This window comes from Erythrolamprus reginae, chromosome 8 (genome assembly GCF_031021105.1).
Source record: "Erythrolamprus reginae isolate rEryReg1 chromosome 8, rEryReg1.hap1, whole genome shotgun sequence".
Lineage (NCBI taxonomy): Eukaryota > Metazoa > Chordata > Lepidosauria > Squamata > Dipsadidae > Erythrolamprus > Erythrolamprus reginae.
In genome coordinates this window covers 6,697,917-6,721,676 of record NC_091957.1, presented here as the reverse complement: position 1 = coordinate 6,721,676, position 23,760 = coordinate 6,697,917, and the positions used below count along the sequence as shown (strand labels likewise).

At 44.4% G+C, this 23,760-nt stretch overlaps 1 protein-coding gene across 1 annotated transcript in view; it reads right to left on the bottom strand.

Annotated features, from left to right (window-relative positions):
- Positions 1-23,760, bottom strand: part of CACNA1B (calcium voltage-gated channel subunit alpha1 B) — a 207,017-nt gene that overhangs the window by 71,799 nt on the left and 111,458 nt on the right. Inside the window, 8 exon segments of the mRNA XM_070759592.1 lie at positions 577-1,419; positions 10,761-10,823; positions 13,940-14,046; positions 14,987-15,054; positions 19,189-19,306; positions 21,200-21,272; positions 21,453-21,584; positions 23,132-23,244. Of these exon segments, the coding sequence (XP_070615693.1) occupies positions 577-1,419; positions 10,761-10,823; positions 13,940-14,046; positions 14,987-15,054; positions 19,189-19,306; positions 21,200-21,272; positions 21,453-21,584; positions 23,132-23,244 (1,517 nt within the window).

The following is a 23,760-nucleotide window of genomic DNA, read 5'->3' as shown; positions in this document are numbered from 1 at the left end:
GATAAAAAGAGAAAGAGAAAGAGAAAAAGAGAAAGAGAAAGAGAAAAAGAGAAAGATAAAAATAGAAAGAAATATAGAAAGATAGAAAGAAGAAAAAAGAAAGAAAGAAAAAAGAAAGAAGGAAGGAAGGAAGGAGGGGGAAGGGAGGGAGGGAAGGTTGTCTGAAGAATTAAAGTTACAAATCTCACAGCTAGGAATGCAGATCAAAATTGCAACTTTACAGCAACCCCTAAAAGCTTTTTAAAATTATCACCACAAATTTTGCCAAAAATGCAGGCCAGTCATTTCAAAAGCCAGCCTGTGGAGGAGGCCAGGATATTGTAATTGTCACCTGGTGATATTTGGCAACAGACCCAGAATTCTCTCTTTTTTCTCTCTCTCTCTTTCATTTTGATGATTGAGTGTTTTTATTTCTCAGGAACTCATTTTTATTAAAAAAAAAACCCCAAATCACCCAGAATCTTTACAAGGAGCTTTTCACGATGCTGGTCCACATCCGTTGTTATAAATCGAAGCTCCCCACCGCTCACACAACCACACCCAATCCTCTGCGACTCCTTATCTTAGCCAACTCACCTTGGCTGGGCGTTCTTGAGATCCTTTTTCCCCAACTCTCCTTCTTTCTCTCCGTTCTCCTTGTCCACCGACTCGTAGGTAGAGAGAGCCTTGTGCCGTATCTTGTGCCGCCTGTGGGGTTCTTCACCTCCCTCCCCTTTGGAGCCAGGCTCCCCTTCTCGGTTGCCCGGCCTTGACCCTCCTCGATGACGAGAACGCCGTTCGGTCTTGGTCCCGTTGATGGCTCCGTTGCCTTCTTTGACTTGTCGCTCAACCGGATGCCGATGGCCGCGGTGGCGTCGATGCTCCCTCTCCACGCCTTCTTCGATGGACCCCCGGCGGTGGTGATGCCTCCCTCCCTCCTGGCTTCGGTTGCGTTCGCTCTTCCCTTCCTTCCCGCCTCCTTCGCCCACCTCTTTGCTGCGACTCCGGTATGGCCGGTGGCGTTCATCCTTGTTGTTAATGCCACCCAGTTCCCCGTTCTCTTCCTTAACAGTGCTGCTTTTATCCGTGTCTCCCGTCTTCTCCTTCTCACGATGCCGGTGGTGTTTCCTCACAACCTCATTGTTCTCAGGCGGTGGAGCCTTCATCTGGTCCAAGGTCTCCTGGCCCTCCTGGCCCTCCACAGGGCTCACAGCATTGGCGTTGCTGCTACGGCCTTCGCTCCTCGGCTCCACCACCAGAGGTCGGTCCATGTGAGTCTTCATATCTGGACGGATGTGGAGGTTGGTCGCATAGCGAACCTTGTCTTCTGGGTCCAGCTCGTTGTACAAGGCTTCACAACTGGTGCGGAAGTTGTAGACGCGGAGCTGGCTTGTCCTCTGTTCCCACACAGATTTAGATTTGGAGGCATTCTGCTGTTTGCTACAGAAGAGAGAGAAAGAGAGGAACGTGGAAAGGGAAGAGGACAAAGGGGAGGAAAGGAACAAGGATTAGAGTTGGCGGCACCATCGTATATGACAAAGCCAACAACAGAACTTTCATCTGGGATTTCTGGTCTCTCTCTGAAAGTTGAGAGAAAACATTGACTGTAGAGATTTTCAGTCGTCCAAGTTATGGTTGTCCCAAAAATACCTTTTTTCAAAAGGCAACTGTTTGATTATTCATGAACTGGGAGAGCCAACGGTAACAAGCAGTGTTCTCTCTAAATTCTTTGGGGGGTGGGCGGAAAAGTATAGTGTCTGAGCGGCAGTCCCTTCGGGACTGGGCGACACAGAAATAATAATAAAATTTCCCTCTCGGCTTCTGGGCAGGTTTGGAAAACTCTGAGTTGATGATGATTTTTAAGTGAGCGATGGCTCACCTGCTCAGCTTAGAGGGAACTATGGTAACAAGGTCAGTCAATGAGAGCTAAACAACATCCGAGTCTGTGCAGAGAATCGAAACTGAAGCTAGAAGGCTGGCCGTGGCTCAGTCCACTCTGAACTCTGAAAATGAAATTAACTAACTGATCTCTCCTGCCTGTGTGTTCACCTGTAACTGCTGTTACGTTAAAAGAAGAACTCTGCTACTGGCATTGTTAATACTCGTCTGTTATTCTTGTATATAAAGAAGTTTCTTATTTAAATCAATACCGCTGCATCAGTCTGCCTGTGTGTGCGTTTTCCAGATTTAACTTTTTGCAACAAACTCTGATAAAGTGGACTTTCGCTTCTCATCTGAGAAACTTTTTTTTCCAGTTTTTGAATGAGAAGCGAAATGTCATCAGGAAAAAAAACAACAAAGTCCCATTGCCTTTTGAAACAAAGCGCCGTTGGAATATCGGCCATAGCAATGAAGAAGATACCCCCAAACAGATGAAGTAGCATGTAGACGTAGACTTATATACCACTTCACAGTGCTTTCCAGCCCTCTCTAAGCAGTTTACAAAGAGTCAACCTCTTGCCCCCAACAATCTAGGTCCTCATTTTACCGACCTTGGAAGGATGGAAGGCTGAGTCAACCTTGAGCCTACTGAGATTCGATCTGCCAAACTATTGGCAGCTTGTGATCAGCAGAAATATCTTTCAGTACCGCACTCTAACCACTGTGCCACCAAGGCTCTCTAAAGAAAAAGCACTAACTTTCCTCAAGCAGATCTGTACCGTAAAGGAGAATATTTGCAACTTTGAGGGGTCTGTGGAGCTTGGTGGGTTTCTAGTAGAAGTTTCATGACCCAAACTAGATAACATCATCAGTACTAGCAGGGATCCCTCAGATCTATACAGAATCCCCTTACTTTGAGGATCAAAATATTCCTAGTATCCAGGATTTAATGTCACTCCACAGACCATTTTCTCAGCTGCAAAAAAATCTTCCACTAACTCCTCTCTTCTTTGATGGAGATTTTATTTTTTTTTTGAAAAAAATCCCTGGGAATAAATCTTCCCAGCAACGGAACCCCAGCATCTACTGTCTCCCAGCACTCTTCAATCATCAGGAAATATATCAAGTGGCAACAAGCTTTAGAGGTGAAAATAAATTCTATTCCTAACAGAATTTTGAAGAAAAGGTTGTTTTCTCCCATGAGAAAAAGCAAATTGGGTTTTCTGCTTTCTATCTCGTGTTTCAATTGCACCTCACTTCCTGTCTAATAGTAATAATGATAATGATGATAACAACAACAACAGGGTTGGAAGGGACCTTGGAGGTCTTTTAATCCAACCTGCTGCTTAGGCAGGAAACCATACACCACTTCAGACAAAGGGTTATCCAACATCTTCTTAAAAATTCCAATGTTGAAGCATTCACAACTTCTGGAGGCAAGTAGTTCCACTGGCAGTCAGGAAATTTCTCCTTAGTTCTAAGTTACTTCTCTCCTTGTTTAGTTTCCACCCATTGCTTCTTGTTTTACACTACTACACTACTTCAGACAAATAGTTATACAACATCTTCTTAAAAACTTCCAGTGTTGGAGCAGTGACAACTTCTGGAAGCAAGCTGTTCCACTGATCAATTGTTCTAATTCTCAGGAAATTTCTCCTTAGTTGCTTCTCTCTTTGATTAGTTTCCACCCATTGCTTCTTGTCCTACCCTCAGGTGCTTTGGAGAATAGGTTGACTCCCTCTTCTTTGTGGCAACCCCTGAGATATTGGAAGACTGCTGTCATGTCTGCCCTAGTCCTTCTTTTCATTAAACTAGCCATGCCCAGTTCCTGCAACCATTCTTCATATATTTTAGCCTCCAGTCCCCTAATCATCTTTGTTGCTCTTCTCTGCACTCTTTCTAGAGTCTCAACATCCAGGTAGAATCTGGTTTTTTTTTCCAAAACAGGTATTTCAGCTGCAGCTGGAGCACAAAAGATTTTCACAATCCTCTACTGTTTTCTATCTGCTGAAAGACTAAATGAAGGAGAGATTTTTTTTCTAATCTTTTTCAAGGGCAAGACATCCCACTCCTCACTCAATATAACCCCATTGCTGAAAAGATCCTTGGAAAAGTTGTTTTGTGGACTTATTATTGTACTTAAACATTTAAAAAGGGAAAGATGTCAAGGAATAGCAATCAAATTGGAATATACCAGAAAGATGCATATTAAAAACCCGAGCAAGTCTTAACTCTAAGGAATCCGTGGCAGTTCGTGATGAATTTCTAATCATCATCATGAAATAACCCATTTATGATTTTTTTAAAAAAAAATAGATACATTAAACGCTATGAAACCTACTTAGCAAGGGAGAGGTAATTAAATTAATCAAATGATGGGAAGTATGAACGCCAGACTCCGCTCATCAATTTTTCAATAACTCAATTTTATTCTGAGTAACGGGGACATAACAATGATTTCTCTTGCATGAGGAAGTAAATGCAAGGGAAATTTTCCTGAGATTGGCATCTAGGAGGAGAGAAGGGAAATTTTTCTCTTAAAAATAATGGCCAAATAACAGAGCCGGGGGGACCTTGGAGGTCTTCTAGTCCAACCCCTGCTTAAGCAGGAAACGCTATAATACCCTATACCGCTTCAGACAACTGGTTGTCCAATCTCTTCTTAAAAGTCTCCAGTGTTGTTGCACTCACAACTTCTGGAGTTGTGCAAGCCATTCCACTGATAAATATCAGGAAATTCCTCCTTAGTTCTAGGTTGCTTCTCTCATTGATTAGTTTCCATCCGTTGCTTCTTGTCCAGCCTTCAGATGCTTTGGAGAACAATAGCAATAGCATTTAGACTCCGTAGCCTGCACTGGCTGCCGATCAGTTTCCGGTCACAATTCAAAGTGTTGGTAATGACCTTTAAAGCCCTACGTGGCAATGGACCATAATACCTCCGGAACAGCCTTCTACCGCACGAATCCCAGCGGCCGATAAGGTCCCCCAGAGTTGGCCTTCTCCGGGTCCCGTTGGTGGGACCCAGGGGAAGAGCTTTCTCTGTGGTGGCCCCGGCCCTCTGGAATCAACTCCCCCCGGAGATGAGAACGGCCCCCACCCTCCTTGTCTTTCACAAATTACTCAAGACCCACCTATATCGCCAGTTATGGGGGAACTGAGACACCTCCCCAGGCTTTTATATTTTATGTTTGGTATGTATGTGTTGTTTGGTTTTAAATGATGGGGTTTTATATGTCTTTTCTTTTCCAATATTAGATTTGTTCCAGTGTAATATTGTTTTTTATTATTGTTGTGAGCCGGCCCGAGTCTTCGGAGAGGGGAGGCATACAAATCTAATAAATTATTATTATTAATTATTATTATTATATACCACTTCATAGTGCTTTACAGCCCTCTCTAAGCGGTATTACAGAGAGTCAGCCTCTTGCCCCCAACAATCCGGGTCCTCATTTTACCCACCTCGGAAGGATGGAAGGATGAGTCAACCTTGAGCCTACTGAGATTCGATCTGCCAAACTGCTAGCAGCTGGTGATCAGCAGAAGTAGTTTGTGTAACTGTCTATGTGCATATATAGAACACCACTGAAACTTAATACATTTTATGTTGTTTAAGTTTATATGCTCATTTGTCTGTCTATCTTGGGTTTTTTTCCTTTCTTTTTTTCTTTGTGTGTTCTGTTTATTTAAATTGTTTTTCTTTTCTATCTATTTTCATATGTAGAAACTTAATAAAGATTATTTTTTTAAAAGTAGTTTACAGTATTGCACTCTAACACTGCACCACCAAAGTCAACAAGTTGACTCCCACTTCTTTGTGACAACCTCTGAGATATTGGAAGGCTGCCATCATGACTTTAGTAATAGAGTTGTTGAAGCGTGGAACTCATTACCGGACTCCGTAGTATCATCCCATAACCACCAACATTTTATTATTATTATTATTATTATTATTATTATTATTATTATTATTATTATTATTTATTAGATTTGTATGCCGCCCCTCTCCATAGACTGTCCATGGCCTTAGACTGTCCACAGTTGACCTCTCCAGATTCCTAAGAGGTCAGTAAGGGGCGTGCATGTGCACTAGAGTGCCTTCCGACCCCTGTCCTATTGTCTCTCCTATATCCCATATATCTTCTCTTCTATCCCTCTATCTTTCTTCTATTCTCTCATTGATTATTTTATCCTATACTCTCTCTTCTATCCTTTCTCTAATTCTATTTCCTCGAAGGTGTCCTCTATTACCTTCATTGTGTATTATTGTGTATTGAACTAACTAACTAACTAACTAACTAACTAACTAACTAACTAACTAACTACAATGCAATGCAATGCAATGCAATGCAATGCAATGCAATGCAATGTCACCCCAATTCCTTATTTTTCATTAAACTAGACCTACCCAATTCCTGCAACAGTTCTTTATAATATTTTCTTTTTCTCTCTTGAAACCTGCAAACCTGCATGGACTCATGATATGCTAGCTTACCCTTTAGGCAGAATTCTGGAAGGAAAACCATCGGTTACCCCCCAACTGATGGGAGGTTGGGACCCCAATTTGTATCTCTTGTTGAACTGAGTTACAAAACAGCCCACACTCAGCATCCACATCGCAAGTCGTTCAGAGGATATCAAACCCTCAAAGCAAATTGCAGAACAAAGAAATACACAATGACAAAATTAAAACCTTGTAGGAGAATCTATAACAGAACAGCACTATAACAGAAGCTGGAACAAGTAGTTGGAGCTCATTCCTTTACATGGCCAATGACCTGCTGATCTTTCTGATTGGCAAGCTCAGCATCTTAGCCACTGAGCCACTGCATCACTTTCAATACTCAGATAGGAAGAGCCCAAAAAACGTTGGCAATTTTGCTTGGGGCCATGGCACTGCAGCCTCAAGAAAGTTCCTATCGATGAACTAAAACAGTATTTTCCAGAAGACACCAAGATAAAAATCAGGAACAAGTGGCTTCATTCCCTGATGATTCACATTGAAAATATCACATCTCTGAGTCACGACTGAGAAGAAGAGGTCTCGTGCGAAATAACCTCAACCCTTGAATCTCCTCAACACAAAGACCTATTCAAAGATTCTTAGATTAGATTAGATTAGATTTATTGGATTTATATGCCGCCCCTCTCCGCAAACTCGGGGCGGCTCACAACAATAATAAAAAAAAACAGCACAGTACATAATACCAAATCCAATGCCCACCAATCTAATTACAATTTAAAATTAGTAATCTCATAAAAACAGTATATATAAAAACAGGCACACAGTCAATCAATCAACAAAACAACATGGGCAAGGGGGAGGTGTTTTAGTTCTCCCATGCCTGATGGCAGAGGTGGGTCTTAAGGAGTGTTTGAAAGGCAGGGAGGGTGGGGGCAATTCTAATCTCAGGGGGGAGCTGGTTCCAGAGGGTCGGGGCCCCCACAGAGAAGGCTCTTCCCCTGGGTCCCGCCAGACAACATTGTTTAGTCGACGGGACCCGGAGAAGGCCAACTCTGTGGGACCTAACCGGTCGCTGGGATTCGTGCGGCAGGAGGCGGTCCCGAAGATATTCTGGTCCGGTGCCATGAAGGGCTTTATAGGTCATAACCAACACTTTGAATTGTGACCGGAAACTGATCGGCAACCAATGCAGACTGCGGAGTGTTGGAGTGATATGGGCATACTTGGAGAAGCCCATAATTGCTCTCGCAGCTGCATTCTGCACGATCTGAAGTTTCCGAACACTTTTCAAAGGTAGCCCCATGTAGAGAGCGTTACAGTAGTCGAGCCTCGAGGTGATGAGGGCATGAGTGACTGTGAGCAATGACTCCCGGTCCAAATAGGGCCGCAACTGGCGCACCAGGCGAACCTGGGCAAACGCCCCCCTCGCCACAGCTGAAAGGTGTTTTTCTAATGTGAGCTGTGGATCGAGGAGGACGCCCAAGTTGCGGACCCTCTCTGAGGGGGTCAATAATTCCCCCCCAGGGTAATGGACGGACAGATAGAATTGTCCTTGGGAGGCAAAACCCACAGCCACTCCGTCTTTTCAGGGTTGAGTTTGAGTTTGTTGACACCCATCCAGGCCCCAACAGCCTCCAGGCACCGGCACATCACTTAGACAGTTTGGGACCTCTTACTGCAGACTTCCACCACCAGGCTTGTTCTAAGGTGTTATAAGCTCCTGGTATGGATTGCCCTCTGTCAGTTCCTGGGGGGCAGGATTCAACCCAAGGACTGCTATCTTGGAACATCTCCAAGACAGGCATTGTCTCAGATTTCATTTGTTATCTGTACTGGTCTTTGATCACAATAATTGAAGTTGGTAGCTAATTGCCAATGCTTGGATATTCCAACTGCTTGTGTATTGGTTCAGACTAGGTCTAATAATCAGGGGCTACTGTCTAATTCCACCTCTTCAAAGTAGCCTTCCTCCCCTTGTTGGCAGGTTGTCCCACCTTTGAGATTTTCTCTTTTCTGAACTAGGATTCCACAAGCCATGAAGCAACTCCTTGTCCCAACAAAAATCCATTTTTATTAAGTTTACTGTGAATTTTTCTCATTCACATCCAGCAAAGTCTTTCAAGGGTGAATGAACAGTCACAGACCTTATCTGGCTCGAACCGATATCTTCAAAACCTGGCAAGGAATCTCTGAGAGTCAAGAATCAATTAAGCGAACTAATTGTCTCCTGGAAACTCCCCTTCCCGTTCACTCTTATTCCCTCTGGGAGGGGGCATTCATCATCCACCTGTGGCCTTACACCCAAGTCGACCCTTGTTCTTCAGCTGTTGCCTTCATCTGGCAACTTTTTGGATGCACACCCTGGGAACTGGCTCTAGCTGTTCCTCTGCTTCGCTGATGTCTGATTCCAAAGGCAGCTGATAACTGGCAGATGGCCCTGGCTCTATCTCTTCCTCGGATGCAGAGCACTCATCAGGGCCTTCCCCAGACTCCAAGACTGGCCCATGTTCCTCCCCAACCTTCTCACTGTGTCCGAATCTGCTGCCTGCTCTGCTGGCTACTGGTGAACCACAACACTTTATATCATCAGCGGATGAAGGGGAAAACACAAGGGGAGAAAATATCTGTTGAATAGGGCTAAAGAGGAGAACCAAACCTTTCATTGGAATCATGAAGAGCCACAAAGAAAGTCGGCAAAAGGGAAGAGGGAGAGGAACAGTCGGGCCACAGAGAACATGCAAGGGCATGGATGTGGAGCCAGGAGAGAAGAAAAACAGCACAGGAAGCATACGTGGGGAATACTCAGAAGCAACTCACAAAGGTTGGCAGAGATACGAGGGCTATCCGGAAAGTAAGGTTAGAAGGCACGTAGCTCTCGCGGAAAATGTTCATGGGGGAAGTTGGTATAGCGGGAAGCCAACGGAAGAGAATGAGCAGTGCTCGTGGTCAGTAGATCATTGTCTGGCATTGTAGGGAAGGTTAGAGATGAGCGTCCTCATTCTGTTTCCCTCCAAGTACAAAGTGTGTGCTGTAATACGCTACCATTCATATTACATATTACGGCATACAAATCTAATAAATTATTATTAATAATAATAATAATAATAATAATAATAATAATAATAATAATAATAAAATACCAGTGGCGAATACCATTTACCAGTGGCAAAGAACTAGTGGGATCATAAGCCCGAAAAAGTGGTCGAAAATGAGCAAGCAAAACTACTGTGGGACTTCTGACTTCAGACTGACCGAATTCCGAAGCATAACACACCAGACATTGTGATCGTGGAGAAAAAGAAAGTATGGATCATCGACATCGCAATCCCAGGGGACAGCAGAATTGAGGAGAAGTAGCTAGAGAAATTAGTGAAATACGAAGATCTAAAAATCGAGCTGCAACGACTCTGGCATAAGCCAAAGAAAGTGGTCCCAGTGGTACTTGGCACGCTGGGCGCAGTACCAAAGGATCTCAGTGGACATTTGAAAACCATCGGAATTGACAAAATCTCCATCTGTCAATTGCAAAAGGCCGCTTTACTGGGATCGGCAAACATAATTCGCCGCTACATCACGCAGTCCTAGGTGCTTGGGAAGCGCCCGACTGGTGATGAAATACGAAATCCAGCATAGTGATCTCGTTTGCTGTGTTGTACTGACATAATAATAATAATAATAATAATAATAATAATAATAATAATAATAATAATAATAATAATAATAATGGCATGAACGCTGCTGCCATGGGTGCCCAAGATTTGTGCACGACGGGTGCCCAAGACTTTTCTCGCCGACTGCTGAGTTTTGAATTCTTGGGGATGAAGGAGAATGGTTATGGTGCCAATGAACTGATTGACGTTTGCTCTCTGGAATAGGGCGATGAGCCCAACGTTCATCTCCTGTCACTATACAGTTGAGAAAAGCCTCGCCTTCAATCTTGAAATGGTCAAGAAAGCCTCGGGCGGCACTGACTCTGTCAATGTTGTGTGCTTCAGGAAGCATCTTGGGAACCCATCGCAGCAGCGTTCATGCCCTTAGCATTCAGGTAGAGTATTACAGCACACACTTCACCCTTGGAGGGAAATGGAATGAGGACGCTCATCTCTAACCTTCACCCCAATGCCAGTCGATGATCTACTGTCCACTGACACTGTTCATTCTCTTCCACTGGCTTCCCACTACACAATAGTAATACTAACTCCCCCCCCCAAACATTCCCCGCGAGAGTTATGTGCCTTGTAACCTTACTTTCCGGGTAACCCTCCTATGTTGCCCAATTGATGCTCCATTATGAATTTCCACAATGAAAGGGAGGACTTAAAGCTGGGGGAAAACAGGGTAGGGAAGTCTCTTTGGGGGGGGGCGCAAAAATGTTCATTGATTTATATATATAGCACAAGCTACATTTATTGAATATTGTATATGGAGGGCAACTCACGGTGAATTTACGCTGGAGAGCGACGAGCTGCGAGATACAGACTCTCGAGTTTGCTTTACAAAACTGCACATGCGAGAAACAAAAGAATACAAAAGTGAGAGGGGAAAACGAAACCCAGGAAAAAACTTTTAAAAGGAAAAAAAAAGGAAGGGAGGGAAAGAGAGAGAGAGAAATATCGAGGGAGCATTTAACAAATTCCAGGACCGAGAAGGGAACATGCATTTGGAAGGAAACCACATCAAGCAAACTTCAGGATAAGAATTTGGGAATAAAGCAAAATAATAATTTTTTAAAAAAGAAATAAAACAACAACAGTTTGAGAGGGGAATTGGATGTTTCTCCACTCTCTTTTTCCTGGTGAACATTGTTATCATCCAAACGTCGGTCCATGTGAGTGGAGTTTCAAATCAGTGAACTGCAGAGTCCTTGATGTTCTCTCAGCTGGGGGGGGGGGGGGAGTCCCTTGCAGACCTTTCATGCCCCAACTAGGTAACATCACCAGGGTTAGAAGGGAGTGGGATTTGTGGAGAGGAGGGCGATGACTGTGGTGGCCTCTTCGCTCTCTGTTGTTTCTTTCCAGACGTTTCACGAACCAACTGGGTTACATCATCAGTGCTAGGAGGGAGTAGGGTTGGGTTCTGTTTTTAGACAATAAATTAGATAATTCAGAGAACTATTGGACCTACGGAAGGAGTGGATCCCTTAGCTGGTGCTAGAATGTTATACAACAAGTCACATACCATTGGGAAAAAATTAACTTCATCCTGTTTCCTGAAGGAGGGAAATGGGAGGAAGGAAAGATATTTCGAGATCTAACTCATGAATATATCAAACTTTCAGTTTGAAGGACCAGAGTACATTTCATGGAAGGAGTTAGCATGGTCAAAGCTCCAATGGTATGGTCCCAAGTAAAATCCTAAACCGAGGTTCCTTTGAGCTGCATTTTATTTTATTTTCTCATAAGCAAATTCCTCACACGCTCTCCCATAATGTCCAAGCCTTAAAAGCACTCAGTTTTAACTTAGGTGAAAACTAGAAACAACACTCAATTCTACATTTTAGTTAATCACTGAAGCTTAGCTGATCAGAGAACACTTTCAATGCAGAAAGTGAGAGGGATGAGTTGGTTGATTGGTTGGTTGGTTGGTTGGTGAGAGGGAAGGAGAGAGGGAAGGAGATGTGGAGAGGAAGGAAGGGAGGAAGAGAGGGTGCAAGGAAAAAGTGGTGGGGGTGAAGGAAGGGGGAAAGGAAAGGAAAGGAAAGGAAGGGAAGGGAGGGAGAGAGGGAAAAAGGAAAGAGTGGAGGTAGAAAGGAAGGAGGGAAGGAAAGGACAGGAAAGGACAGGGGAGGGAAAGAGGGAAAGAAGGAAAGAAGGAGAAAGGAAGGGGAAAAGGAAGGGAAAGGAAAGAAAGGCAGGGAATGAGGGAAAGAAGGAGAAAAAAAGGGAGGGAGGGAGGGAGGAAGGAAGGAAGGAAAGGAAAGTCCAACCACCTTGTTGTCTTCCTCTTACTAAATAAAGTTTTGGATCATCTTCACAAGCCACCTCAATGCAATGCATTGCTCTCACCCCAATGGAGATGCACCACCACCTCAACCCAACGACCTGCCATGTGAACTAACATGAGACTGTCTAAGATGAACACGTTTCATGGTGTATAAGATGCAAGCATTTGGCAAAGAGTAGGGTGGGGAGAGAGAGAGAGAAGGAGAGAGAGAGAAGGAGAGAGAGAGAGAATGAGAGAGAGAGAGAATGAGAGAGAGAGAGAGAATGAGAGAGAGAGAGAATGAGAGAGAGAGAGAATGAGAGAGAGAGAGAATGAGAGAGAGAGAGAATGAGAGAGAGAGAATGAGAGAGAGAGAGAGAATGAGAGAGAGAGAATGAGAGAGAGAGAGAATGAGAGAGAGAGAATGAGAGGGAGAGAATGAGAGAGAGAGAGAGAATGAGAAAGAGAGAGAAAGAAGGAGAGTGAGAGAGTGAGAGATACCAAACCCGCTTTCTGAAACAGACAGAAAGCCCTGGAGGCACCCACTGAGAAGTCCATGTTATGTTGACAGGAGAAAGTGGAATGTGGGAAATGAAAAAAAAAAAACCCCAAAGAGAACATACCCAGAAGGTTGTGAGTTCAATCCTGGGTAGAGGCAGGTGTAGGATCGCCTGCTTGGGCAAGGGGTTGGACTAGATGACCTGGCAAAGTCTCTTCCAACTCTATTAATCTGGTAAAGCCACATTAAAGCAAGACATTCCCACACAATGACTGACAGCTGAGGAACAGAAGGCGATGTAGTTACCACGACTTCCTCTTGAGTGGCAAACAGAATAACAGAGCTGAAACGAACCTTAGAGGTCTTTTAGTCCAACCCCCTCTGCTCAAGCAGGTGACCCTATGTTAAACAGATAGGCTGTCCAGTGTCTTCTTCAAAACCTCCAGTGTTGGATCAGCCACAACGCATGGAGTGAAGCCTTTCCACATCTCAATTGATCTGGGATTGTAGGATCATTAGAGTAATAGCAACTTCATTTGACCTGCCTCAGAAGGATGGAAGGCATTAGCATTTAGACTTATATACCGCTTCATGGTGCTTTTACAGCCTTCTCTAAGCGGTTTACAGAATCAGCCTCTTGCCCCCAACAATCTGGGTGCTCAGTTGACCCACCTCGGAAGGATGGAAGGATAAGTCAACCTTGAGCCGGTGGTGAGATTTGAACTGCTGAACTACAGCTAGCAGTTAGCAGAAGTAGCCTGCAGTGCTGCACTCTAACCACTGTGCCACCCCGACTCTAAGGCTGAGTCAACCTGAGTAGATCTGATCTTTAATGACAGTAACGGAGTTGGAAGGGACCTTAGAGGTCATCTATTCGAACCCCCCTGCTCACGCAGGAGACCTGTACTAGGGATTCGAACCGCCGAACTGCTGGCCTTTCTGAATGACAAGCTCGGTGTCTTAGCCACTGAGCCACCTAGTCAATCTGCCAAATTGCAGAAGGAGCCTGCAATCCTGCCCTCTAACCACTGCGCAAACCACGGCTCAAGGGTGCTGCCCACATCTCACGGATGGGGCTTCCTTCTTTACGTGGCCCAGTTTGTGGCATGCTGTGGCCCAGTGGACCGGGGATTGGGGGGGCCCCTGATTGAAAGAAGAACAGATGAATAAGATAGGCAAACACCATAAACTCTTACGCGGTGATAGAAATGTTAGCAGCTGACAGGGGACTGACATCTTTCACCTCCTTCACCTTTTGCAAGGCAAGTTTTTGGTTGGTGGCTTCTTCCATTTCTTCTTCATCCTGCAAAGGAGAACAACAACGGTGCAGAGAAAGACAAACTTGATTCACGCCTTGTCTTTTTTTCCTACATCCAATCCAATGATACCATTGTTCCCAGGTTTCATAATAAACGGAATCTTTTCGACCCCTTTAGCTCTATTGTGAGTCTATCCATTTCGGCACATTCATATACAGTGGTATCTCATCATACGAACTTAATTGGTTCCAGGAGGAGGTTCGTAAGGTGAAAAGTTTGTAAGACGAAACAATGTTTCCCATAGGAATCAATGTAAAAGCAAATAATGCGTGCAAATCCTTCAGGAAAATCCCAAACTTTAGAAGGGCGGCAAACAGAGGGCAGGGAGGAGCAGCTAAAGGGGGCGGGTGGAAGAAGCAAGGCTAGGCTAAAAGGTGAGTGGGAAGGAAGAAAGGCAAGGGGGGCGCCCCTCCCTTTTCTTTCTTCAAAAGACACCCTTTCAGTGCCTTTGCAAGCACCTTGTTCTCTGCAAAATCTTTCCTCCTCCAAGCCGCCCCTCCCTTTTCTTTCTTAAAAAGACACCCTTTCAGTACCACTGTATATGTTTTGGAATTATTATACTTTCTGGCTGTGTTCCCGAAACGAAAAGATTTTGGAATAAAAGACACTCCAGGAAATAACTAAAGGAGAGTTATTAAAGAGTCTAGCAAAAGCACTAAATATTTGATACTACACATCACTACAGCAGCTAGGACTGTCTTTGCACAATTTTGGAAAAATCCAGAAATCCTGTTTTTTAATTATTATTATTATTTTCTATTTTCATTATTGCGCATACACACCCATGAGGTGTGACCACGTGTCACGGGAGGAAGCGAACCAGCATCGAGGTAAGTTGGAACTAACCTTAACCCTAACCTTGATCTACTTCCTTCACAAAGGATTACACAGCTCTCTCCCTCTCTCATTCACTCACTCACTCACCTTGGTCAACTCTTGTGCATTGGCCAGATTGTCTACAGCAATGGCCAAAAAGACATTCAGGAGGGTATCTGATTCAGCTGCTAAGGATCTCATGAACAACACAACCCAAACCAAATCAGAAGGCAGCCAAATATAAGATACCTGCAATTTGGCCAAATTGGAAAAGAAAAGAAAAGAAAAAAGAAAGGAGGCGAGAAGATACAGCGGTACCTCTATTTACGAACTTAATTCGTTCCGTGGCCATGTTTTTCAGTGGAAAAGTTTATAAGAAGAAGCGATTTTCCCCATAGGAATCAATCTAAAAGCAAATAATGTGTGCGATTGGGGAAACCACAGGGAGGGTGGAGGCCCTGTTTCCTCCCAGGAGATTCCTAGAGAGGCCCCACGGAGGCTTCTCCTCGTCTTTTCTGGCCCTGTTTCCTCCCAGGAGATTCCTAAAGAGGCCCCACGGAGGCTTCTCCCTGCCTTTTCTGACCCTGTTTCTTCCCAGGAGATTCCTAAAGAGGCCCACATAGACTTCTCCCCACCTTTTCCGGCCCTGTTTCCTCCCAGGAGATTCCTAAAGAGGCCCCACGTAGACTTCTCACCGCCTTTTCCGGCCCTGTTTCCTCCCAGGAGATTCCTAAAGAGGCCCCACGTAGACTTCTCCCCGCCTTTTCTGGCCCTGTTTCCTCCCAGGATATTCCTAAAGAGGCCCCATGGAGGCTTCTCCACGCCTTTTCCATCCCTGTTTCTTCCCAGCAGATTCTTAAAGAGGCCCACATAGACTTCTCCCTGCCTTTTCCGGCCCTGTTGCCTCCCTGGAGATTCCTAAAGAGGCCCCACCTAGACTTCTCCCTGCCTTTTCTGGCCCTGTTTCCTCCCAGAAGATTCCTAGAGAGGCCCCACGGAGGCTTCTCCCTGCCTTTTCCGCTTACAGTTTTCGGAGGCTCAGGTTTGTAAGTAGGAAATGGTTCTTAAGAAGGGGCAAAAAAATCTTGAGCCCCTGGTTCTTATCTAGAAAATTTCTTAAGTAGAGGGGTTTTTAGGTAGAGGTACCACTGTATCTGCAATTTGGCTAAGTTGAAAAAAATAAATAAAAAGAGAGGAGGCGAGAAGATACATTGGAACAGATGGCACCGGGAACCTTTGATTCTCTTCTAAACGCTTGGCCCGAGCTGTCTTAGTCCAGCATGAAATGCCTAGTTAAGAACTTGTCACTATTGCTCTTCAGAATATTTTTGCCTGGGGCTACACACTCAGTGTATATCTTACTGAAATTCCTCTTTTTCTTGACAGCACTTCGTTATTTTAACCTTACCCACCGACAGTTAGGTGCTTAACACAGCCACGTGGAAGCTTTGCCAAGCATCCAACTCAAAAATTTTATTCTCCTGGGACTCTTTTAACTTTGGGTGGGATGGGGGCTGAACAGATAATGATGAGAAACACCCAGAAAAGGTTTCGGGGATAAGTGAAAAAAATCTTGCTAATTGGCGACAGCAAGTGAAACTTAAAGCAAAATTCAGCATAATGTGATAACAGCACGAAAGAGGGTTGAAAAATAGGCGTGGAGAATCATCCAATTAAATTTTGATTAAGAGAAAGAAAGCAACCACCCCCCCCGCCCCACAACACTTCAAACTACAACCAGCTTCCAATATAGAATTGGGGGTATTTTTCAAAGGTGACAGCATTGGTGTTTTTAAGTATGTTGCAAATCTCATTACATTAGCACTCTAAAGAAAAGCCTGTAGGAGAAGATCAGCCGAGCTAGGGGCAGAGTTAAATGTGCCATCAGTTTAGAATCATTACATTGCCACAAATTTATTATTTATTTATTTATTAATCAGATTTGTATGCCGCCCCCTTTCCGCAGACTCGGGGCGGCTCACAGCAATAATAATACAATGTAAACAAATCTAATATTTAAGTTAATTTAAAACCCCAATTTAAAAACCAATCATACATACTAACATACCGTGCATAAATTTTATAAGCCTAGGGGGAGGGAAAGTCTCAATTGCCCCATTCCTGATGACAGAGGTGGGTTTTAAGGAGCTTGCGAAAGGCACGGAGGGTGTGGGTAACTCTGATATCTGGGGGGAGTTGATTCCAAAGGGTCGGGACCGCCACAGAGAAGGCTCTTCCCCTGGGTCCCGCCAAACGACATTGTTTAGTTGACAGGACCCGGAGAAGGCCAACTCTGTGGAACCTAACTGGTCGCTGGGATTTGTGCGGCAGAAGGCGGTCCAGGAGATATTCATGTTTCCAGTCTAATCACTTTTGATTTCCCTTAACTCTTATTTGGCATCAATTTAGTATCAGTGATTCTTATATATTAGCAGTCTAGAGTTGACTAGGTTATTCCGAACTACATACTAACCTATGATCCGGAACTTTTGAGCTTGGTAAAGCAACAAGTTTGCAAAATTCCCTCTTGGGGGTGTTGCAAACTCAGAATCCTTCAGACTGATCTCACTGGAGTACCAACCAGAAAAACCCACCAACAGAAGTTAGGTGAGTCTACGTTACGTTGAGTAGGCTGCAACTCAAGCGCTGTCACTTTCCAACTATAGAATTTAACCGTTGTTCATAAAACCATACATCACAATGTACTCCCTGTTAGAGACTACTTCACCTTTAACAAGAACAACACAAGAGCACACAATAGATGCAAGCTAAATGTAAATCGCTCCAAAATAGACTGCAGAAAATACGATTTCAGCAATAGAGTGGTCAACGCCTGGAATTCACTACCGGACTCTGTTGTTTCCTCCCAAAATCCCAAAATCTTGAACCTCAGATTGTCTACAATAGACCTCTCCCCTTTTCTAAGAGGTCAGTAAGGGGTGTGCATAAGTGCACCTTTATGCCTACCGTCCCTGTCCTAATGTCTTTTTGTCTTTTCTATCTCTACTCACACCACAAGGATAGTTGTTCAACTTCCCGTCTGTATGATGAATCCGCATACAGACGGGAAGTTGAACAACTATCCTTGTGGTGTGACCAGAACAATCTAGAACTGAACACACCCAAAACCGTAGAAATGGTGGTAGACTTTAAGAGAAACCTTCCACCCTTCCACCTCTCACAATACTAGACAACACAGTATCAACAGTAGAGAACTTCAAATTTCTAGGTTCTATCATATCTCAAGACCTAAAATGGTCACCTAACATCAAAAACATCATCAAAAAAGCACAACAAAGAACGTTCTTTCTGTGCCAGCTCAGGAAGCTCAAACTGCCCAAGGAACTGCTGATACAGTTCTACAGAGGAATCATCGAGTCTGTCATCTGCACCTCTACCATTGTCTGCCTTAGTTCTGCAACCCAACAGGACCGACACAGACTTCAGAGGAGAATCAGAACTGCAGAAAAAACAATTGCTGTCAACCTGCCTTCCATTGAGGCCCTGTATACTGCACGAGTCAAAAAGAGGGCGGGGGAAATATTTACTGACCCCTCACATCCTGGACACAAATTGTTTCAACTCCTACCCTCAAAACGTCGCTACAGAGCACTGCACACCAAGACAACTAGACACAAAAACAGTTTTTTTCCGAACGCCATCACTCTACTAAACAAATAATTCCCTCAACACTGTCAGACTTCCTACTAAATCTGCACTTCTATTCTACTAGTTTTTCTCATCATTCCTTTCACCCCTTTCCTCCCACTTAGGACTGTATGACTGTAACTTGTTGCTTATATCCTAAGATTTTTATTAATATTGCTTCTTCATTGCTTATTTGACCCCTATGACAATCATTAAGTGTTGTACCACATGATTCTTGACAAATGTATATTTTATTTTATGTACGCTGAGAGCATCTGCACCAAGACAAATCCCTTGTGTGTCCAATCACACTTGGCCAATAAAAATTCTATTCTATTCTATTATGTTAAACATACTACAGTACTATATTTGTATGACAAATAAATAAATTAATAAAGATAAATAAATAAACATACAGACCTGGGTTTGGGAGGAAGACTCCCAATTATTTTCAGGAGCTAAAAGACTTAAAAACAAGAAATGAAGAAAGAATCTCGTTTCAGAATCGATCGATAAACTTTAAGCTAATGGCTTTCCGGTAACTTTTCATCCGCTCGCCCATTAAGAGAGCCGTTTCTGCTCTGGCAATGTGCACATTCTAGCCAAAGCAGCAACGTCAAACAAGCATTTAGCAAGTCAAGATTCCAGCAGGACAAGGATACAGTTCCCGAAGAGGGTGAGGACGATGAAGTAGACCGAGGAGAACATTCCAGAATGGACACCCCCTTGGGATTCGATGCCCTGATACATCACGGCGTTCCAGTCTTCTCCGGTCAGAATCTGGAAAAATCATTGAACCCAGGGAAGAAGAAGAAGAAGAAGAAGAAGAAAGGATTTTTTGAAGAGGAAAAAAAGAACAACTCTCTTTCCTCCAAGAAACAGAGCCCACCAAGGAGACATTGCTCCAGGAAGAATGTGGTGAGATGACCGTTTCCTGAATAGTCGGAATAACCAAGAGTTGGAAGGGACCTTGGAGGTCTTCTAGTCCAACTCTCTGCTCTAGCAGGAGACCCTATACAAGTGATGGCGAACTTTTTTTGGTTCACGTGCCAAAAGGTGTATGTGTGTGTGCTAGCATGTGTGAATGTGCTCACACCCCTTCCCTCCATCCCCAATGCATGAGCATCCTCTCCAGGCTGCCCACACACATGCGTGCAGGTCTTTCTGAAACCTGGTAAGTGAAAATAAAAATGACCGAACAGGCAAACTGAAAGTTCTGGAAAACACACTTCCATTTTGCCGTTGTTTTGAATGTTATGCTGGAAAAAACAGCATTATGGGAAAACTGAAAACTGGAGGAGGAGGAGGAGGAAGAGGAAGGTGGAGGAGAAAGAGGAGGAGGAGGAGGAGGAGGAGAAGGAGAAGGAGGAGGAGGAGGAGAAAGAGGAGAAGGAGGAGGAGGAGGAGGAGAAGGAGGAGGAGAAGGAGGAGAAGGAAGAGAAGGAGGAGAAGGAGGAGAAGGAAGAGGAGGAGAAGGAGGAGAAGGAGGAGGAGGAGGAAGAGAACGAGGAGAAGGAGGAGGAGGAGGAGAAGGAAGAGAAGGAGGAGAAGGAAGAGAAGGAGGAGGAGGAGAAGGAGAAGGAGGAGGAGGAAGATAAGGAGGAGAAGGAGGAGGAAGAGAAGGAGGAGAAGGAGGAAGAGAAGGAGGAGGAGGAGCAGGAGAAGGAAGAGAAGGAGGAGGAGGAGGAAGAGAAGGAGGAGAAGGAGGAGGAGGAGGAAGAGAAGGAGGAGAAGGAGGAGGAGGAGGAGAAGGAGGAGGAGGAGGAGAAGGAGGAGGAGAAGGAAGAGGAGGAGAAGGAGGAGAAGAAGGAGAAGGAGGAGAAGGAGGAGGAGGAGGAGGAAGAGAAGGAGGAGAAGGAGGAGGAGGAGGAGAAGGAAGAGAAGGAGGAGAAGGAAGAGAAGGAGGAGGAGGAGGAGAAGGAAGAGAAGGAGGAGAAGGAAGAGAAGGAGGAGGAGGAGGAGGAGGAGAAGGAGGAGGAGGAAGAGAAGGAGGAGGAGGAGGAGGAGAAGGAAGAGAAGGAGGAGAAGGAAGAGAAGGAGGAGGAGGAAGAGAAGGAGGAGAAGGAGGAAGAGAAGGAGGAGGAGGAGCAGGAGAAGGAAGAGAAGGAGGAGAAGGAGGAGGAGGAAGAGAAGGAGGAGAAGGAGGAGGAGGAGGAAGAGAAGGAGGAGAAGGAGGAGAAGGAAGAGAAGGAGGAGAAGGAGGAGGAGGAGGAGGAGGAGGAGAAGGAGGAGGAGGAGGAGAAGGAGACAACAAGAAGAAGGGAATGGGAGAGGGGAGGGGGAGAACGAGGTGAAGGAGAAGGAGAAGGAGAAGAGGAGGAGGAGGAGGAGGAGGAGGAAGAAGAAGAAGAAGAAGAAGAAGAAGAAGAAGAAGAAGAAGAAGAAGAAGAAGAACAACAACAACAACAACAACAACAACAACAACAACAACGGTTGGAAACTAATCAAAGAGAGAAGTAACCTCGAATTAAGAAGAAGCTTCCTAACAGCGAGCTCAATTAACCAGTGGAGCAGCTTGCCTCCATCACTGGATGTTTTTATGAGGATTCTAGACAGTCACTTATCCAAAATAGTATAGGTTACGCTGCTTGAGCAATGGGCTGGACCAGAAGACCTCCAAGGTCCCTTCCAATACACTCATTCGAATACGAATAAAAGGATTAAGCAGCTTACCTGGAACACGGTGAGAATGGCAGTGGGGAAGGTATCAAAGTTGGTGGTTGGTGTTTCATCATTGAAGTGGAACCTAGGAAGAGGCTGAGTATTAATATATATATACATACATACATACAGGCTGCATGGGAATGCAGAAGAACTTCAACAGCCCACCCCATCTGCCAGAAAACACACCCAAAAAAATGGAAACATTCCATTGAAGGTGAAATATCGCTTCCCCGCTATCGGTTTATCCGATAGAGAAACTTACTGCCCGCCAAAAAGTTGCATCCCCAGCAAGGCGAACACGACAATAAAGAGGAAGAGGAGGAACAGCAGACTAATGATGGATTTCATCGAATTCAGCAAGGACACCACCAAGTTCCTCAAAGAGTTCCAGTACCTAGGGTGTCAAAATAAACCGGATTACAATGATTACGATAGCATAATCTGATTTTTAAGGAATCTGAGTTTTAGATTAGTTACTTTTAACCTTAAAATTGGATTTAAGAACGTAAGAAGAGCCATGCTGAATCGGGCCAAAGCCCATCGAGTCCAGCATTCTGTGTCACACAGTGACCCACCAATTGTCCATGGGGATCTTGAGCAGAAAGAGAAGGCAAAACCCTCCCTTTCCCTTGACCCCCCAAAAATGGCACTTAAGGGAACCCTGCCTGCCTCAACCAACATAGAGGCGGCACTTGGACATCCATTTCAATAACCACCTATGATACACTTGGCATCCATGAATCTGTCTAATCCTGCCTTGAAGCTATCCAGGCTGACAGCTGTCACGACCTCTTTTGGAAGTGAATTCCATCAACCAAGGACCCTCTGAGTGAAGAAATATTTCTTACCTATGAGCTTTAGGGAGGGCCCCCTCGTCCTAGTATTGTGTCATAGAGCAGTGATTTTCAACCTTTTTTGAGCCGCGGCACATTTTTTACATTTACAAAATCCTGGGGCACACCACCCACCAAAATGACACTCTAAGACACTCTCCTCTCTTTTTCCATCCCTGTCTCCTCCCCACCCTTGTGTGTATGTGTGTGTGTGTATACACATTCTTGAACCATTTCCAAAAACAGGTGAGGGCTGGGTTATTTTCTCTCTTATTCTTTGGGTGCTTTTTATCATATGCTTTAAATCAAGAGTCACTTCTCTCTCTCTTTTGTTTCTCTCTCTTTCCTCTCATTCTTGTCTCAATCATTTTCTCATTTCTCTTTTTTCCTCCCCTTTTTGCTCATTGCTCTCTCTCCCTTCCTCTCCTTTTCTCTCTCTCTCTCTCTTGCTTTCTTTCTCTCTCTTTCTCTCTTGCTTTCTTTCTCTCTCACTCTTGCTTTCTCTCTCTTTTCTTTCTCTCTCTTGCTTTCTCTCTTTCTCTCTTGCTTTCTTTCTCTCTCTTTCTCTCTCTTTTTCTTTCTCTCTCTCTCACTCTCACTCTCTCTCTCAGCAAAAAGTTGCGAGGCCGGAACCTGAGCTTCCTTCTTCGCGGCACACCTGACCATGTCTTGCGGCACACTAGTGTGCCACGGCACACTGGTTGAAAAACACTGTCATAGAGAAAAGAATTTTTCTCTATCCACCTTTTCTATCCCATGCATGATTTTATACACTTCGATCAAGTCACCCTTTCAGGATATTTCTATTGTTTTATGCTCTGTGTTGTAAGCCACCTCGAGTGAATGGATGGATGGATGAATGAATGAGGGAAGGGAGGGAGGGAGGGAGGAAGGAAGGAATACAAACAAACAAACAAACAAACAAACAAACATGGCAGTGATGGCAAACGTTTTTTGGTTCGGATGCCCAAAGTCTCCGGAGAGGGGCGGCATACAAATCCAATAAATAATAATAATAATAATAATAATAATAATAATAATAATAATAATAATAATAATAACAACAACAACAACAACATGCCATGCATTAATTTCACCCCAAACCTACTTGGTGACTTTAAAGATCCTCAATAGCCGGAGGGCTCTGAGCACACTGATGCCAAAAGATGTGCCGGGTTTCACCACCGCCCAAATGACTTCGAAGATGCTTCCCACAATCACCTGCGCAAAAGGAAAGACCGAAAAAAGAAAAGAAATGTTTATGTTTATGTTTATGTTTATTTAGATTTGTATGCCGCCCCTCTCCGCAGACTCGGGGCGGCTCACAACAAAGTGGAAACAACAGTATATAACAAATGTAAATTTCTACTAAAACATTTAAAAAAACCCATTTTCTAAACACGCATACATACACACATACCATTCATAAATTGTATATGCCCGGGGGAGATGTCTCAGTTCCCCCATGCCTGATGACACAGGTGGGTCTTAAGAAGTTTACAAAAGGCAAGGAGAGTAGGGGCAGTTCTAATCTCCGGGGGGAGTTGGTTCCAGAGGGCCGGGGCCACCACAGAGAAGGCTCTTCCCCTGGGGCCCGCCAACCGACATTGTTTAGTTGACGGGACCCGGAGAAGGCCCACTCTGTGGGACCTAATCGGTCGCTGGGATTCGTGCGGCAGGAGGCGGTCTCGGAGATATTCTGGTCCAGTGCCATGAAGGGCTTTAAAGGTCATAACC